Source organism: Balaenoptera musculus, chromosome 4 (assembly GCF_009873245.2).
Source record: "Balaenoptera musculus isolate JJ_BM4_2016_0621 chromosome 4, mBalMus1.pri.v3, whole genome shotgun sequence".
Taxonomy (NCBI): Eukaryota; Metazoa; Chordata; class Mammalia; order Artiodactyla; family Balaenopteridae; genus Balaenoptera; species Balaenoptera musculus.
In genome coordinates this window covers 35,333,670-35,352,587 of record NC_045788.1, presented here as the reverse complement: position 1 = coordinate 35,352,587, position 18,918 = coordinate 35,333,670, and the positions used below count along the sequence as shown (strand labels likewise).

The 18,918-nt window shown below is 38.5% G+C and overlaps 1 protein-coding gene across 2 annotated transcripts in view; it reads left to right on the top strand.

Moving 5' to 3' along the window:
- PLCH1 (phospholipase C eta 1) overlaps positions 1-18,918 on the top strand; it is a 235,018-nt gene that overhangs the window by 119,913 nt on the left and 96,187 nt on the right. For both annotated transcript variants that reach the window (XM_036851808.1, XM_036851807.1), the window contains 2 exons: positions 9,567-9,713; positions 11,725-11,968. In XM_036851808.1, coding sequence (XP_036707703.1) covers positions 9,567-9,713; positions 11,725-11,968 — 391 coding nt within the window. The remainder of the gene's footprint in view (positions 1-9,566; positions 9,714-11,724; positions 11,969-18,918) is intronic.

Below are 18,918 nucleotides of genomic sequence, written 5' to 3'. Positions count from 1 at the left end.
ATGTGATTTCTTCCTCCATTGTCTGTTCTTTGACTCATAGACAGAAAGCCTTACAGGCACACAGAAGTAGGACTTCTGTGGACAAAATTAGGACAGTTTGCATGAAATCAGTTAAACTTTCTTGACTTTGTTGTTGTTGCTGTTTTCGGCAAAAAAGGATCAACTCGGCAAACCAGTGGTTGGTGAGGGATATAGAGGCTTAAGTGTAAGAACTGGGAACTGCTGGGGGTTTATGAATTTGTTAGAGTACAAAATAGACATTCTTTTAAAATGCAATTAAAATAAAACGTGGGAGGTAAGTGGAAAGTGTGTACAGTGACTTCAAGAAATAAATGAGACACTAACAACCTCAACAGACACTTATTCTGTGTTAGTGTGTGTAGCCCACTGTGTAAGTTTCGTGTCGAGGTATCTTGCTTTTCAAAGAAATGTCTCTGGTTGGGGTGTAGGTGAGATCAGATAAAATGCGGACTGGTCATAAGGCTCAGAACTAAGAAAGCACCTCTGCCCTACTTAGCAGCTAATTACAAGTTAGAGTAGATCTGAAATTGTGAGGTGCTGAGCAGCTCTCAAGGGGACAAGAAGTTATAGAGACATAATAACGATTATTTGAAAGTCAGAATTTCATATCTTTTAATCCTTGCTTTAACTGGGATATTTCATATTTTTTCAGTAGAGGATGAGACTTTGTGCTAACATCCTAATATACAACCGAGCTAGTAAGCCTTTGCTTCTTTCATTTAAGTGACTCTGAATTAAGTGCTGTACCTGGGAAACTGATTGGCTCCCACTGACCACATGCTAAACAGGTACGGTTAGCAGTAATGGTGCCTGGAGCTGTGTTTTCCAAACTTAAATGGGCCTCAGAATTACCTGGGAGAGCTTTTAAAATACAGATTCTCAAGCAACAAGGATTTCTGGAGACGTGGTCTGGGAGTCTGTTATCTCAAAGAAAGCCAAGCTTGGGGACCAGTTGCTGCCTTAAGAGAAGTTGGATTTGTCCAAGGATCACACTTGACTTCTGTCTCCTAACAGCTGTGTACCCTTCCATTTTGACCTAACCATCAGTCAAACAAGAAGCTAGCATTTTGAAATTCATGGTATAGTAAACTTTTTATTATTTTTAATATGCCCAGTAGAGATGCTTTTGTGCTTTGACATGGCAGTTTTTGTAGAACTAAGGGAAAATATTTTACTGGTTTTAGGGAAGGTTAAGCCTCACTAAGTGCCCTTGTCCAGTGTCATCAAGGAAACAACTAAGATGAGGAGTAAGCAATAAATGAAACTGGCTTTCTAGTTACCAATAAGAAATGCCAAGGTCTAATTTTTACTGTGGTAAACAGAGTATTTATAATTCATTTAAAGTAATCACAGCTACTGTTTGCATACTCTAAGTGGGAAGAAAAAATGTGCACAGACCTAGAACAAGAACAATGTAAAAAATGCACCAAGTGTTCTTATTATTTTCATCAGGGGTCAGGCTCAAACTCTGTCTCCTCTGGAGTTCACCTGATCCATGCCACATTCCCCACCCCCATTCCTTATTATCCCTATTTTGTTTGCATCCCACCCCCTATTTTATTGTTATTTTTACATACTACTTACTAGAGTTGTCATTCCCATGAAGTTGTAGTATCACTGTGATAAAGTTTACAAAAGCTAGACCTGGTATATTATAGATTTTTAGTATTTGCTAGAAAGGGTCTAAGGAACCAGCAAACAGATTCCTTGTTTTTATGGATGAGAAAATTGGAGGCAAAGCTGTTGGAAAGACTTATCAGTGATGAGCCAGTTAGCGGCCCAGACAGGACTTGAAGGCAGGCAGTCCACATCGTGAAACAGAATGAGAGTTGCTCCAGGGCTCAGGGCACCTGATTTCAAACCTGGCTCTGCCATTTCCTAGCTTTATGACCTCAGACAGGTTCTTCATTTCTCTGACTCTATAATGAGAGGCAATTAATTATCTCTACCTACTACACAGAGATATTAAGAGGAATAAGTCACATAATATATGTCAGTAGTCTTCACTCTGGATATCCAGTAGAATCCCTGGGAGGACTAAACAAATCAACAGACAAAATAGATGCCCAGTCCAGTCGTACCCTGAGAGATGCTGATTTAATTGGTATGCGGTGGGGCTTTGTGATCAACACTTTTAAGGAAGTGCCCAAGTGATTTTAATGTGCAGCCAGGGTGAAGAACCATGGAAGAGCCTTGCTGGATGGCAATGGTCTTTAAATACAGTTCAGTATTTACCGTGGCTTGGGAATTTTGCTCCCAGGTATTCAGTACAATGTCATATCACCTAAATAAGTGACAGAACAAGGTCTATAGTCTATGTATGTATATATATACATACATACATATACATATATGTATACAAACCATATTGTTGAATGGTGACAACATTGTCATTTCTTATGTTGATGTAGAAAACTCTTTACATAGTGGATGGAACTAAATTTAGAATTTTAAAATTAATTCATATAGCCCTTCCCCATGGGATAACATTAAAACAAAACCAACAAAACGATCTTGTTATGATTTCTTGTTTGTATTTCAATTGTTCCCCCAGAGCTAACAATTATGGACCAGAAACAATTGTTGAATATAAAACAGGTCTTATTAAAAAAGAAAGTATCATGTGAAAGGCTTTAATAAAATAGAAAAAAGGTTCTGACATTTAAAAAATTACTGATTAATTCATTTCACCCTTTCTTTGACCTAAATCCTCCCATATGTATTTATCAACTTTGCAAACATAGTGACTATGTGTATATAGAGTTTGCAAACAAGTTCTAGAATGTTACTGCTAATCAATTAATTTCTAAAAGCCTTTCAAATAGTCTTATCTTCTTCACAGGAGTGATTTAGGCAATGAAAAAAAAATCAATGAACTTCACATTGTTTGCTTTTCACTGGGAAGAATCATGACTTAATAAGAGTGGAGCTCTCCACGGCTGTTTGTAAGCACACTTATAAGCTGATATTATTTGACTTTAAGGCCTTATTACTGGCATGAAAGAGCATTTCAAGTTGAAGCCATTCCCTGTGAGAGCAGTTATATTTTATATAAAGATCATTTTGAAAATTCATGTCTGTAGTAAGAGATCCAGATGTTAATCAGCTTTTTTTTTTCTTTAAAGTTATTCTAATAGGCTTTTGGGTTGAACTAGGCTTTCAGCTTATCGAAAGATAAAATAATATTTGTGAAAGCCAGATCAGCAAGATCACAGAACTTAGAGGAAAATGTATTTTTAGGTTGAGGGAAGTAGGATAATCAGCAATACTCAGTGACCTTCTGAAGTCCACACAGCTAGTTAGTGACAGAACACAAACCAGAGCTCTTTTTGCTACCCCTCCTTCTGTCCCTAAATCTGGACTGACTCTGTCATCCAGCCCATCAGCAAGGTGTCTCAGGACTCACTATGTACCAGGTCCCAAAATATGTTTTTGGTCTGTGCTGAGACCTAAGCATACCCTTTACTTCTGCTCTGATGATTTTAGGAAATCTCCCTTTCCTTCCTTTGACAGAAACATTACCTGCATTATTTGGTACCGTTTCCATATAGAAATGAAATTGTTTTCAGAAACTAATCCCTTTCAGCCACACAGATTTACTCTGATCTGTGGAAGCTGGCAAGAAATCAGTTCACATTTTTCATGTACCTTTTGGCTGAAAAGATTCTCTTGCAGAGGATCTGGACTTTTTTTTTTTGCCCGCTCCTCACAGTTTTTGTTAATCAGTGTCCCAGAATAGATGTGTTTACAAGAGAGTGCAAGTGATATTTTTGTATGGCCTCAGCACAGGCATGGCCATGAGGCTGTATGTGAGAAACTGTCTCAAGGTGACCTTTAGAGCAGAGAATGAGCAGGGCACCAGGTGTGCTCATTACTATTGGAGGGGATTTTGCTTCTTGGCCTGTTAGAGAACAGATCTAGGAAATACAAGATCTGCATGCTTGTGTATATGTCCACACAAGCATACAAATACATACACAAATACTTGTGTCTATGTGTGTGTGAATTTGTTTACTTTTTGTGTTTGTTTCCACTCCTCTCATTCTCACTGATTCAATTTTAACTTTGAACATGTAGGATCCTACGAGCGGTATCAGTCCCTTCCTTACCCGCTTCACTCAATCCTCTCCCACGATTACAGGTAACCAGCTTCGCTGTTTTCTGGGTTATCCTTCTTATATTTCTTTTTGTAATGATGAACAATATTTGTATATTAAAAAAAATCCCCATCCTTTTTTATTTCACGAGAAGTAGCATGCTATAAATGTATATATGCTTACTTAACGCTTTGCCTTTTTCACTTACTATTATCTCCTGGAAACTCCGTATCAGTTCATAGAGAGCTTATTATTTTTTATAGTTGCATAGTACTGCCTTGTGTGTATGTGTATATTATTTTATTCAGCCAGTCTCCCATTCTGCATCATTTTTACCCTAAGTGACAGTGGAAGAGTTTCGTGTGATGTCAGGGAAGAAGGGGAAAGAGAAGACAAAACGAATGAACACAATCATCATAGGAACCTCAGAAACATTATGCTGAGTGAAAGAAGCCAGACACAAAAGACTGCATATTGTATGATTTTCATTTATATGAAATATCTGCAAAAGGCCCATCTGTAGAGACAGAAAGTAGGTTGGTGGTTGCCTAGGACTGTGAGTGAAAATGGGAAGTGACTGCAAATGGGCATGAGGTTTCTTCTTGGGGTGATGGAAATTTTCTAAAATTAGATCATCAGGGACTTCCCTGGTGGCACAGTGGTTAAGAATCTGCCTGCCAATTCAGGGGACATGGGTTCGATCCCTGGTCCAGGAAGATCCCACATGCTGTGGAGCAACTAAGCCCGTGCACCACAACTACTGAGCATGTGCTCTAAAGCCATGAGCCACAGCTACTGAGCACACATGCCGCAACTACTGAAGCCCATGTTTTCTAGGGCCCATGTGCTACTAAGCCCATGTGTTGCAACTACTGAAGCCTGCACGCCTAGAGCCCGTGCTCAGCAACAAGAGAAGCCACCGCAATGAGAAGCCTGCGCACCACAACCAGAGAAAGCCCACGTGCAGCAACGAAGACCCAACGCACCCAAAAATAAATTAAAAAGAAAAAAGTAAAATAAAATTAGATCATCACACAACTCTAAATATGCCAAAGCCATGGAACTGTACATTTAAAACATTTGAATTTTAATGTATGTAAGTTATATCTCAAAGCTGTCATCAGGTGGCATGTATGGCATTCCTAACAGAATGTGATTTTCTCTGATTCGACCTTGGCTTAAAGACTTGAACCCACTTGGATGCCATATAGACTTAGTGGAAATGTTGGGCATCTCCCCCCAAATGATACTTTCTACTACGATGCTTCAAATAGGAAGTGTATTTTTTAACAGCATTTTCTGCTTGAGGGACTTAGTGAACTGATAAACCCTAAGGAAATTTACTTATTTTAAACTAACTGTGGCAGAAATGATTGATTTAATCCCTTTAAAGAGATGAATTCTAAAGGACCTTATAGACCACTTTGTTATGCCTTTTATTTTACAGATGAGACTCTGAGAGTTTTAAAACTCTAATTATGTAGTAAAGTTAGAAATGCAGTCCTCTACTCATCTGTTCTGCTCTTTAAATATTTATACTATTCTGTTACGCAGCGATTAAAATAATAATTATTAAGAGTCTGTAAAAACATGGAAAGCTGTTTACAATACAAATGAAAAAAAGCAGGGTGCCAAATGGCTGAAATATCATGATTGCAACCAATATGTCAAATTTGTATTCATATTGAGGCCTGGAGCACAATAGACAAAAACAGTATGTGTGTTATGTAATGGGCTGATGGGCGTTTCTCCCTTAATATTCTTGAACATTGCTGCATTGTATCCAAATAAACGTCTTTTCTAAAAATATTAAGGCTACCACAGGGAGAATGTGATATCAGAGACATTGTTTGTAGCTGCCTGAACCTGTAACCTGTATTTGCAGACTTTCCCCAGATACCTTCCAGCAATGGAAATGTGTGTGATGAGGTTACATCATCCTAAGCCTCTGTCACTCTTCCCTTGTTTTCCTGCCCCTGGAATTTTGCCTTTGTCTCCTTGTTTCTCACCCTATTTTATGGAATCTACTGATCTGGCATGGCTGGTGAATAACTTTTATAGCGGGTACTGTTACCTATCTCAACTGAAGGTAGAACATGAAGAGATTATGCTGACCCTTAAGTAGTTTAGCTGACACTGGAAGAATATTTTGTCTCTCACATGGGTGATTATTTCCCAGTGGGAAAGAGTTAGAAAGAAGGAGGGTGCTCCTTCTCTGGTTAGCTGTACAGCTCCAATGGACTGTCTGGTTTGAGGAAGGGAGGAATGGGTTTAGATGACTTTCGAGACTTCACTAGACTTGATTTTTTCAAGGTGACTGATTACGTGGCTTTTTTTGTGTGATAGGGAACATCATGGAGAAAGCATAAAGCGACTACATAAACTCTTTAAGCAGCACATTGTTTCAGACCCTAGCTCTGCCAAGTACATTTTGATCATATATACTTGTTCATGGCAACGGATAATGCTGGAGTTTTAGCCCATGGATGAGTTGGTGGGATAAATGTGAAGCTAGTGAATATTTAATATATTATTCAAACACTTTCCCTCTCTAAGGGGTTGGATTCCACTTTCTAAAATGTCTGGGTTTCTTTGGATGACGCTAAGTGATAGGCGGTATTTATTAGCTCAAGTAAGTGATTAAACTTTTATATCACTGTGCTTTTCCTGTTAAAATGCTGAGAATATTGTAGCCATAGCAGTTCCATTTCAGGGAAAAGAAATGGGACTGTGAAAAGTAAAGGGAAAGAAGGGGCAGTGTGAATAAAGTGGAGGGCATCATGCCAGATATATAGACGGTCCTTTCCATAGGTCTGTAGTCTTTGCTTTAGATCTCTGATGGTACAGTTAATTCAATTTTCTGTTCTGGTATAAACAGTTCATTTTATTCTCTTTTCCCAGACATCTTCCTGAATTATGTTTTTTTTTTATTCCACTATTCCTTTGCTCATAAATATCGAGTGAATCTCTTATTGCTGTTGGATTTAAATCTTAGGCCAGCATTCCTAACCCCCGACACCTAGTCTTATCTGGCCCAAAGGATCAAATATCCTGTTAATCCCCTTTAGGTCACTGTAGACAGAGGACTGTCTTTTCTGATCCTCTGATCAAACCCCTGCTCTTTCCTGCCCCCAAGCCTCCATTGACACTGTTTTATTACCACACTCATCCCCATCCCAGCACACTGTATTCTCTTTTTACTATGGACTCTCATGTATTTTTGTCTTGGCATTTATTTTTAAAAATATCAGTAATAAAACTGTAATAAGAGCTACCATTTATAGTGTTTATATTGTTCCAGGCACCATTTTCAGTACTTTACATGAATTAACTCATTCAGTCTTCAACAACATTTCAAGGGGTAACGTTATTGCCATTTTATAGACAAAGGCATAGAGGCACAGAGGGATTAAATAATGTGCCTAACCTCCTACAGCTAATAAGTGGCAGATATGGAGTTCTATCCTAGGCTGTCTAGATCCAAACACTGTTCTGAACCATAGCTCTAAACTACCATTTATAAGTTATCTTTTTAAAGGTTTCATGCTCTTGAAATTTAACATCTTTAAGTCAAAGTCTCCTTGTTCTCTGCTTCACCTCATTATGTAGCCCTGTGCATGGTGCAGGGGGTGACTGTGAATATCTGCTTACTGATGTGACCTAAGGTCAGTGGCCAAAGAAGTTCTAATAGATTCTTCTGGGAGTTTTGACTTGCGTGGTTAGACTTGATGATTTTATCTTGATACACTGACTGTCTTCTGTTCTCCCTCTAATTACTGGTGTGAGATGATCAGGGTGACTGTCAAGAATTCAAATCTGTGGCTTTCATCACCTAAATGAATGGTGCTCAGTGGTAGGTAAATTTACTAATGTGCGTGAAACCAAATCTCAAATTTTGTTCTGGGCTTCAAAGTAAACATTTTAAGTTTGTGTGTTTTTTTTCTTAAGCAGTATTTTATTACTTGTATATTTGGTATGTCATATGAAATGGGTAAGAGCAACCTACACTTCACCTTTCTTGCAGTATCAGATCCTAAAACCATGCTTGATTTTGTGCAGTTCTTCCTTGATTTCTTTGGGAGAAGGAAAGGCTCTGCATGGAGGAAATAGTGGAAGTTGGTTATGTTGAAGTTACCTTGAGTACTCTGTGCATACAATGTTAAGCTTTGGAATCAGGTTTTTTCCTAGTAAAAACAAGTTAGCCAAAGAAGCCGAAGCCTAACACTGTTGGAGTTGACTTACTGCGTTTCTTTTATCTAACGGTAGGCTGCTTGATCAGGTAGGTACTCAGAGCCAGTTGTTCCTAGTGCTTTAATGGTTGCAACTGTGCCTATGTATTAGTCGGTGAAACAGAAGCTGTTTCTGGCTGATGCAATGAGAAAAGGGCATTTGGAAGAGTATTGTATAACTTGGAGAACCAAGGGGAAAATGGAATAATTTGCCAGCTTCAGGAAGAGTAACTGTGACAACTGTAGCATCTTGGGGTGGCTAACCAGGAGTGTCTCTTAAATCTTGTACTTTGAAATGACTCAGTTCTGTTTCCATTCAGTGCTCTACTCAGGGCTCATGTTCCTTGGAAGGGAGTCAGATTTGCTCTCAGCTTAAGTCAGGTGCCCATTTCTTGCTTGGGGTGATTGACAGGCCACCAAAGGCACATGGATTGGGAAAGAAGTATTTCCAAAGGAAAAGCGGGTGCTATTAACAAAGAAAGGGAAACAGACAACACCAACAGATACAGATGCTCACTTCCATCAAGGTTCATCTCAAAGAGGAGAATTTAAATGATAGCATTAACTTGGATAATAAGTGATTTGGATTTTATCTGAGTTCAATCACCAAGTTATTTCTCTACTTAGAAAATCCTAGCAGCTAAATTCCTTAACAAATATTTTATGTTTAATTGTGAAAACTTGATTTTTTTCCTCATCACATTTTAAAACATTTATTTAGCTGTTTTCAGGCATACACAAAATTATAATGTGAACCCATATACAACTTCAGCAATTGTTAAAACATTTTGCCAGTCGTGGTTTTTTTAAATTGCATTTTGAAGCATTATCGTAAGATGTTTTTACTGCTGGCTATATAAAAACTCACAAGTTTTAGCATGAAGTCTGAGAACTTTGCTTTAAATTCAAGTACCAAATTATCATTGCTCTTATACCAAAAAGCATGTTGCAAGCTAGAACAAAAGATGCTTTGTTCAACAGTAATGCATTGTTTATCTAGAAGTAGAATTTTATTTCTATCAGTAAGGCTTTTTACTGGTTTAAGCCTGATGAATCAATTCTTTAACAACTCTCTCTTCAGATTACCTCTTCTAAATTTGTCTTCTGGATCTTGAGCCTTTAGGGTGTGATCAGAAGTTTTATTTGACAGTAAGGTTTCTGAACACCAGGACTCACCTGCATTGTGTGAGAGCTGAATGTACTCTAATCTTGTTTGCAGTTGAAAGATGCATGAGTGTAATGCAGTCCGGGACACAGATGATCAAACTGAAGCGTGGGACCAAAGGGCTCATCCGGCTCTTTTACCTGGATGAGCACCGGACCCGCCTCCGATGGAGACCCTCTAGGAAGAGCGAGAAGGCAAAAAGTAAGACTAACTTCTGAATTCTCTGTTTGGCTTGACAGAGTAACACATGGGTTCTATTGGGTGGGCTCTGAAGCTTCAGATCCGTAGACTTTTCATATTTCTGCAAGTTTTAGGGTCAGTTGTTAGAGAATGTGAAGAGACAGAATAAGTGATGACCATTTTTACTTTTGTTAATTCTTTGGAGGAATTTAAATACATAAAACGTTTTATCCACGAGTGCTGTAAATGGTAATATTTCCCCTGTGTTGGAGACATATTTTTTTAGTTGGGATATGAGGTTTTATATCTTGAGGTCTTTTATTTTCCTATAAAAAGTAAAGGACATCATAAATCCAGTGGGATTTAAAGTGTTTTGACATATTCTGAACACAGTTAACTGATGAATGAATTAACAAAATTGTTTCAGTGATATCAAGTAAAATAGCGTTGATCTGTCTCCTCTGTAAAGCCTCTCTCCCACACCTTCTACACTCAGCACCAAGTCCTTGCTGAGTCCCCTGTAGTGTCTCTCTCATCTGCTCCCTCCCTCCTGTTTTCACAGGGGTCTTCTTCGTCCAGGGTCTCTTCACCTTTCCAGTGGCCTATTGCAAAGTCTCCTAACCAAGCTCCATTTTGCTAGTTTCTTCTGCCCCTATCAGATAAGATGCTTTCCTCTTCAACTCATAGAGGACCTCGACTAATTAGGCTTACGTGATACACAAATTTATTCTCTCACATAACAAGAAACTCAGATTGGCCGGCCTCAGGCATGGGACGTTGAGTCTCTAGTTCTGTTTTCCCTGAGTGCCCTTGGCTCTGTCCCTTGTGTGTTGACATCGTAATTGAGGCAGCAGCAACGTGACTTCAAAACTGATAGGATCGTGAAGGTGCAGAAAGGGACCTTCTCTTCAGTGCTTCCTTTTCAAGAGGGAAGAACCCCTTTCCACACCCTTCTCTCAAAGCAGGGTGCCCATGTCTCCTTGGTTAGAACTGGGTTATGTTCCCACACCTAAAGCAATTGTAGGACACAGGAGTGGGGCCACCCCACTGGTTTGGACCCACTAGAACTTGCCCTGGGGCTGGGCGTAGGCTCATTTCCCTGTGAGTCATGTGGAGAATGAGTTAGAAAGACAAATTGGGACTGTGCCATTAAGGCAGAGCAGAGGCGTGGACGGTGTATATGGGCAATCAGTAAGCTTGCAACCCTTCTGATTCATGCCCCCAAACAAGCAAGCAAACAAACAAAAAATACTGTCTTAGTCTAAAGTAATCCGCTCAGCAAGTGCTTCTCTGACACACACTTGCAGCGTTGCTCCACTACCTAAATAATGCTAATCTCTGGTCTGTTACTCCAGCCCCTCATAATCTAGCCTCTAGCTCGATTTATCTCTTTCCAGCTTTATCTCCCATTACTCTCCCTCTTGCGCTTTTCAGTCCAACGTAAATGGCCTGTTCAACATCTGTGGAGTGGGCCTCGTGTTTCTGTATCTTTATGTCTCTTTCCCTGGGCTGCCACTGTGTTTTCCCCTCCGCCTCTCTAAGCCCCGCTCTGCCTTTACCCTCATAGCTTTCTCTCTATAAATCCCAATCACATTTAGCTATGCTATTTGGTTACCACCAAATTTTTTTTTTCCCTTCAATTTTTAATTGCTGTTTTATGCATATTGTAAAACGTCAAAGTTGGCTCTAGGTCTTTGTATGTTTTCCTTGCAAAAACGTATAAATTATACATTTGACATATTCATAGCCCCCTTTTCTACCAACCTGCTTGTCCTGCTGGGCATATCTGTCTTCCTATCATAAATTTCAGTACATCCTGACGCCACACCTAGGAGGGTGTTGTCTGGCTGTCCAGGAGAGTAAAGTGGTACATGGAGAAGGTTACTAGCAGGAAATGACAGAGCTTGTATTTCACATTCAGGCTTAATATCAAGATTCACAGACAGTGAATTTTATTTTTAAATTTTAAGATGATTTTGCTTTGCCTACATATCTTCACCTGCCACGTAACTGTGTATCTCTCTCCTCACAGTACTTATTGACTCCATTTACAAAGTCACCGAGGGTCGGCAGTCTGAAATATTCCACAGACAGGCTGAGGGGAACTTTGATCCCAGCTGCTGCTTCACCATCTACCATGGCAACCACATGGAGTCCCTGGACCTCATCACCTCCAACCCTGAGGAGGCCCGCACCTGGATCACAGGCCTCAAGTACCTGATGGCCGGCATCAGTGATGAAGATTCCCTTGCCAAAAGGCAGAGGACCCACGACCAATATCCTCCCTAGAACTTTAATTCTAAACTGTGTGTGAGTGTGTGTGTGTGTGTGTGTGTGTGGATTAGACTATATTTTTTTCCCATAATTTTAAGGCTTAAATCCACTTTCCTTGCTGTTTTTTAAATTTAATTTAATAATTTTTATTTATTTATTTTTGGTTGCATTGTGTCTTTGTTGCTGCGTGCAGGCTTTCTCTAGTTGCAGCGAGTGGGGGGCTACTCTTTGTTGTGCTGTGCGGGCTTCTCATTGCGGTGGCTTCTCTTGTTGCAGAGCATGGGCTCTAGGTGCACGGGCTTCAGTAGTTGTGGCTCCCAGGTTCTAGAGCGCAGACTCAGTAGTTGTGGCGCACAGGCTCAGTTGCTCCGCGGCATGTGGGATCTTCCCAGACCAGGACTCAAACCCGTGTCCCCTGCATTGGCAGGTGGATTCTTAACGACTGTGCCACCAGGGAAGCCCCCCATTGCTGTTTTTTTCTTTACCCTTAGTACCTTTCTGTCCCCTCCTCACTCCCACCCCAAGTAAATGAATGCATAGAACATGTAGAAACCTAAGCTTGCGTGAACTGAGGTGCAGACTTCTGAGGAGACTGGATTTACTTTCACAATTTGTGACATGTATGGCCTTTCTGGCCTCAGTTTCCTTATCTGTAAAGTGAGGGTGTTAGGCTCGTTGACCGCTTTGGTTCCCTTCCTCACATTTTGAATGGTCTTAAGAATACATGTTCCCCCTCTCCATGTAGGAAATAGTACCACTTCCTTCCTTGGGTGTCACTGGAATGTGCACCCTAATTTTTTCCCAGAGTGGTGGTAAATTTGTGCTGCTCTAGCTATAATCCCTCACCAAGGGCATTGCTGGAGCAGACTGGAAATATTCAGCCCCTGAAAGGATGTTGACAGTGTAAAGGTCTAAGCTGATGAGCCATGATGTTTTCATCAGTATTCACAGCATGCAGATAAATGCAACTGGGATTCATAAATGAACAAAACATAAACATAGGAATTAACTTTCTGTGCTTTTTCCTGCTAGTTTGGTTCCTAACTCCTTTACATTTGATAAAAAACAAATACTGAATCATTGAGAATGCTCTCCGGTGCAAGCCACAGAACCATACTAACAGTGCCTCAAACAATAAAGAATATTCATTTTCTCATGAACAAGAGATCTGAGATAGAGCGGTTCCAGGGTTAGTTAATTCAGTGGCTCAGTAATGTCATTAGAGACCTAGGTTCTGCCATTCTCAGCATGTTGGCTTGGTCCTTAAGCTGACTACCCTTTGGTCAAAGAGAAGTGCAGCAGCTCTAAACACAGAGAAGTCCTGCCCAGAGGGAACAAAGTTTCTTCTCATAACCACCCCCCGCCTTTTTTTTTTTAAGAGCAAAGAAAAACTTCCCAGGAGCTCCACACAAGACTACCTCTCATCAATGGCCAGAAATGCTATTACAGGCCCATTCCTAAACCAACCTCTGACAAGAGAAATTAACATAATTGGATTTTGATCTCAGGACCCTTTTTGCATTTTTAAAAACTGAAGACTCCAAAGAGTTTTTATGTGGGTTCAATCTATTGATATTTGTCATATAAGACATTAAAGCTGAGAATTTCAAAAATATCTCACTAAAAATTATAATAAACTATTACATGTTAATGTATTTTTATGAAAAATAACTTTTTCAAAGTAAAAGAAATTAGGGAGAAGTGTGGTATTGCTCTACTCTTCTGCAAGTCTTTAAGGTTTTCTACATGTAAGATCATATCATCTGCAAACAGATAATTATACTTCTTCCTTTCAGATTTGGATGGCTTTTATTTCTTTTTCTTGCCTAGTTGCTCTGGCTAGAACTTCTAGTACTATGCTGAGAAGAAGTGGTGAAGGCAGGCATCCTTGCCTTGTTCCTGATCTTAGAGAAAAAGCTTTCAGTCTCTAACTATTGAATATAATATTTGCTGTGGTTTTTTCATATATTGCTTTTATTATATTGAGGTAGTTTTCTTCTGTTTCTATTTTGTTGAGTGTTTTTATCGTGAAAGGGTGTTGAATTTTGTCAGATGCTTTTTCTGCATCAATTGAGATGATTGTGGTTTTTCTCTTCATTATGTTGATGCAGCATATTACTTTGATCAATTCTTATATGTTGAACCATCCTTGTATTCCAGGACTAAATCCCACTTGGTCATGGTGTATAATCCTTTTAATATGCTGCTGAATTGTACTGCTAGTACAGCTGACCCTTGAACAATGCAGGAGTTGGGGTGCAGACCTCCTGAGCAGTTGAAAATCTGAGTATAACTTTATAGTTGGCCCTCCGTATCTGAGGTTCTGTATCTGTGGATTCAACCAGCTGCAGATTGTGTAGTACTGTAGTACTTATTTATTGAAAAAAATTTCCCATATAAGTGGACCCACGCAATTCAAACCCCTGGTGTTCAAGGATCAACTATATATTGTTGAGGATTTTTGCATCAGTGTAAATAAGAGATAATGGTCTGTAGTTATCTTGTAGTGTCTTTGTCTGCCTTTGGTGACCTCATAGAATGAGTTAGGAAGTGTTCCCTCCACTTTAATTTTTTCTGGAAAAATTTGAGGATTTTGGTATTTGTTCTTTAAATATTTGATAGAATTCACCAGTGAAACCATCAAGTCCAGGGATTTTCTTTGTTGAGAGATTTTTGATTACTGATTCAATCTTCTTCTTAGTTATAGATCTATTCAGATTTTCTATTTGTGATATAGTCTTGGTAGGTTTTATATTTCTAGGAATTTGTCCATTTCATCTAGGTTATTCAATTTTTTGGTGTATAATTTTTTATAGTAGTATCTTATGGTCCTTTATGTTTCTGTAGAATCAGTAGTAATGTCCCCACTTTCACTTCTGATTTTAGTACTTTGAGTCTTTTTTTCTCTTCGTCCATCTAACAAAAGGTTTGTCAATTTTATTGATCTTTTTGATAAAACTACTTCTGGTTTCATTGATTTTTCTCAGTTGTTTTTCTACTTCATATCTGTTCTCATCTTTCTTATTTCCTTCTTTCTGCTATCTGTCTTTTTAAATCTATTGAGACTTAATTGCTGCCCTCAAATGTGATCTATTCTGAAAATGTCCCATGTGCACTTGAGAAGACTGTATATGCTGTTATTGTTGGGTAGAGTGTCTGTATATGTCTGTTAGATCTAGTTGGTTTATTGTGTTGTTTAAATTCTTTATTTCCTTAGTTCTGTCTAGTTGTTCTATCCACTATTGTGAGTGGGGTACTGAAGTCTCCAAGTATTATTGTAGAATTATTTCTCTCTACAATTTTCACTGTTTTTGCCTTATATATTTTGATGATCTGTCATTAGATGCATAAATGTCTATAACTGTTATATCTTGCTGTATTGAGAATTCTATTAATACATAATATCCTTCTTTGTCTCTTACAGCCTTTTTTTGATTTAAAGTCTATTGTTTGGTGTTAGTATAGCCACCCCAGCTCTCTTTTTGTTATGATTTGCATGGAGTATCTTTTTCCATCCTTTCATTTTCAACCTGTTTGCGTTTTTGGATCTCAAGTGAGTCTCTTTTAGACAGCATAGAGTAGGGTCATGAGTTTTTATCTATTCTGTCAATCTACCTTTTGATTGGGGAGTTTAATTCATTTACATTAAAATAATTATTGATAAGGATTAATATCTGTTATTGTGCTATTTGTTTTCTTTATGCCTTATAGCTTTTTTGGTCTCTTATTTCTTGCATTACTGTCTTCTTTTTTTTTTTTTTTTTTAAATATTTAAATACCATTTATATAAATTCTATAGCTGTTTTCTTTGTGGTTACCTTGGGGATTACATTTAATGTCCTAAAGTTATAATACTCTAGTTTGAATTTTTACCAGCTTAGGTGAATAGTATTTTGAACGTGATTTGTTTGTCCATGTTTACTGGCAGTAGAAAGTTTTCATATTTGAATTAATCAGACTGACAGTTGAGGAATTCTATACTCTGAAAATATGCTATCTGGAAAGCGAGTGTACCCCAGAACCCCACAGAGGAACAATTTTATAAGAAATATTGAAGAGTTGATGCTTATGTCAGTGAGGAAAGAAAAGGAAACAGGAAATTAATGAATAATGAAGAGGAAGCTGATGTCAAAAATAGGGAATATTATACTGAGTCAGAGAACCATTCTCATACAGATTTGTCAGAATTGGATAGGGGTTTAGATAATGTCTTAAAATCAGAATGACATCCTTGATTGGATGTAAATTTAATAACATTAATTGAGGAGAACAGAGCTGATATGTTCATTATCATTACATTTCAGTTAGGCCTGAAAATTTCAACTGTGAATGAATAATTAGAATAATGAATCTTAAATAGTTGTATGAAAAAAATCCATCCAGTGTAAAGTGAAATTCAAGTTATTTCTGCAGTGTGGCCATGTTGAATGGAGGTAGATGAAGTACTCGTGTCTATCAGAAGCAATACAGTCTTGTGGTTAAGGAGCGAGACAGTGCTGCCCTGTCTGGGTCCAGCCCCAGCTCTGACGTGTACTGTGTAACTTTGGGGGACTTACTTAAACTCTTTTACTTCAGAGTCTTTATCTGTAACATGGTGATGATGATAATGATGGTGCCCGCCCTATGTCATTGTGTGACCATCAAATGAGTTGATTATACACAAAGTGCTTTGAACACTGTCCAGCTCATATTAAGCATTTTATAAATAGTAGCTGCTGTTGTTACTGCTAAAGAGAGATAAGGATTGGCAAATCTTTTGCTTTTTCTGTTCAGATAGATTGATGTCTGAAAAGTCGATGGTCCCAGCATGCAAAGATGATGATGCTGGCATATTCCTCCATCAGATCATTCTCCTCCTTGATGCCCCCACCTTACCTCTTGATGCCACTTGGGAAATTATTACCTGTAGAAGACTTTATGGGTGTTGTAAACTGAAGCCTTACACCTTCCCTATAAATCAGGGGTCCTGCAAACTGCAGCCTGTAGGTAAATCTGACCCACCACCTTTTTATATGGGCTCCTGAGCTAACAATGGGTTTTCAATGATTGAAAAAGTCAAAAGAAGTATAAATTTTTGTGACACATGAAATTTTATGCCAATTAATTTATGTATTGTCTATGGTAGCTTCTGTGTAACAATGGCATAGTAGAGTAGTTGCAATTGAGACCAAATGGCCTGCAAAACCTAAAATGTTTATTATCAGGCCCTCTTCAGAAAAAGTTTGCCCACCCCTGCACTAAATAATACCGTTCAATGCTTTACATTCTCCTAAAGTTTTTTGATTAAACAATACTAGGCCATAACTTTTCATTCAGTTTTTACTCTCCTAGTTTTTCTTGGCAGAATTACTATTTCTTTTCTTAAATTTATCATGTATTGGCTATGAATCATTAATTCAGGGTTTTCTTGGGCACTCATGTCTTAATTATGAACAACAACTTTGAGGTATCAGAATACTTTTACCTGCAATTATATCTTATACCATGTGTACTGTTACTGAGAGAGAATGGTATTTGCTTTCATAGAATCTTACAGTTGGAAGGGGCTTCAAGGTCATCTAGTTGTGCTCACTGACATTATACATGAAGAAATGGAAGCCCCAAGAGGTGACGTAAGTGACCCACTGTCACAGGGCCAGGTCAGCATGGAATCAGAAGTAGTGTATATTTATTGGTCTGAGTCTATACATGAAGAAATGGAAGCCCCAAGAGGTGATGTAAGTGACCCACTGTCACAGGGCCAGGTCAGCATGGAATCAGAAGTAGTGTATATTTCTTGGTCTGAGTTGGCCTCTGTTTCTGTCTTACCAATCCCAGATCCCCTAAACCAATTGTCAAGGCCAGCTTGTGTGTTGACGCTGAAGGCCTTGCAGACACAGACTCACCCAAAAGGGTTTGCTTCTGCAGAATATTCATGCTTAGTGTCTGCTTGTACCTGCTTCTTCTCTGGAGAAGTCTTTGAGATGCTTTGATAAAGAAGTATAGAATAAAAGGATGAAAATGCTGCCATCCTTGGACTCATTTATTCATTTCTTTGAACTCTGGCCAAATATTTTGTGGGGCACAGAGCAGTGTTCACAGTCAAAGGAAATAGAGCTCATGCAATGGGTGCTGTATTCCCAGAAAACAGAAAAAAATGAGATTCAGGTACTTACTAGTAATTGGCCCAAATGTTTCACTCTTTTGATTCTTCAGTTATTTTTCCCCTGGTCCTGGGTCATCCTTTAATTTCCAGGTATCATATATAATGAGGTCCTGCCTGAACTCTATGAGGAACAATTGAATTTGAAAGAACTGGGCTGGTTATATTCAAATGTTATAAAGGGAACAAAATGTGAAACAGATATTTACGATTGAAAAATCACTTCTATTTAACTTTAGGAGAAATAAGACTAATTTTCCAGTTTTTACTTTCTAAGGTATAATCTCCTATAATCATAGTTTGAATCACCTAAGAAGTATAAGTGTTCTGAGTTACTACTGGGAGGTTAGTTAATATTTTGTCTTAAATGAAAAATTTTCAGTTTGATGTCACCTGTTTGATAAGCAAATGTTATTCTTTGACACTTTCCTTTGACCTACTCCCATTCTCCCATTTCTTAGATGTAAACCTAAGTCTTTCCCTTACTTTGATTCTGTTTTTCTTCCATCATCTTCATTCTTTTCCTCTTCATTACCCTTTGAATTTTGAAGCTCAATTTGGTTTTCTAAATATACATACCATTCCCACCTTCTGTTATCTACCCCCTAACAACTGTGAATCATACATTTTTAAAAAGCCCTCTGCTAAAACTTAACTGGGAATTTTAAACTCATCCATTTGTTACCAGTTATTCTGCTTCCTCACTATGTAAAACGACCCAAGACTCATCCTCTTGGGGGCCTTTTAAAATCTCAGTTCACATGATGTAAATCCTTTGTATCTAAACTCATAGCCTCAGGCACCTAGTAT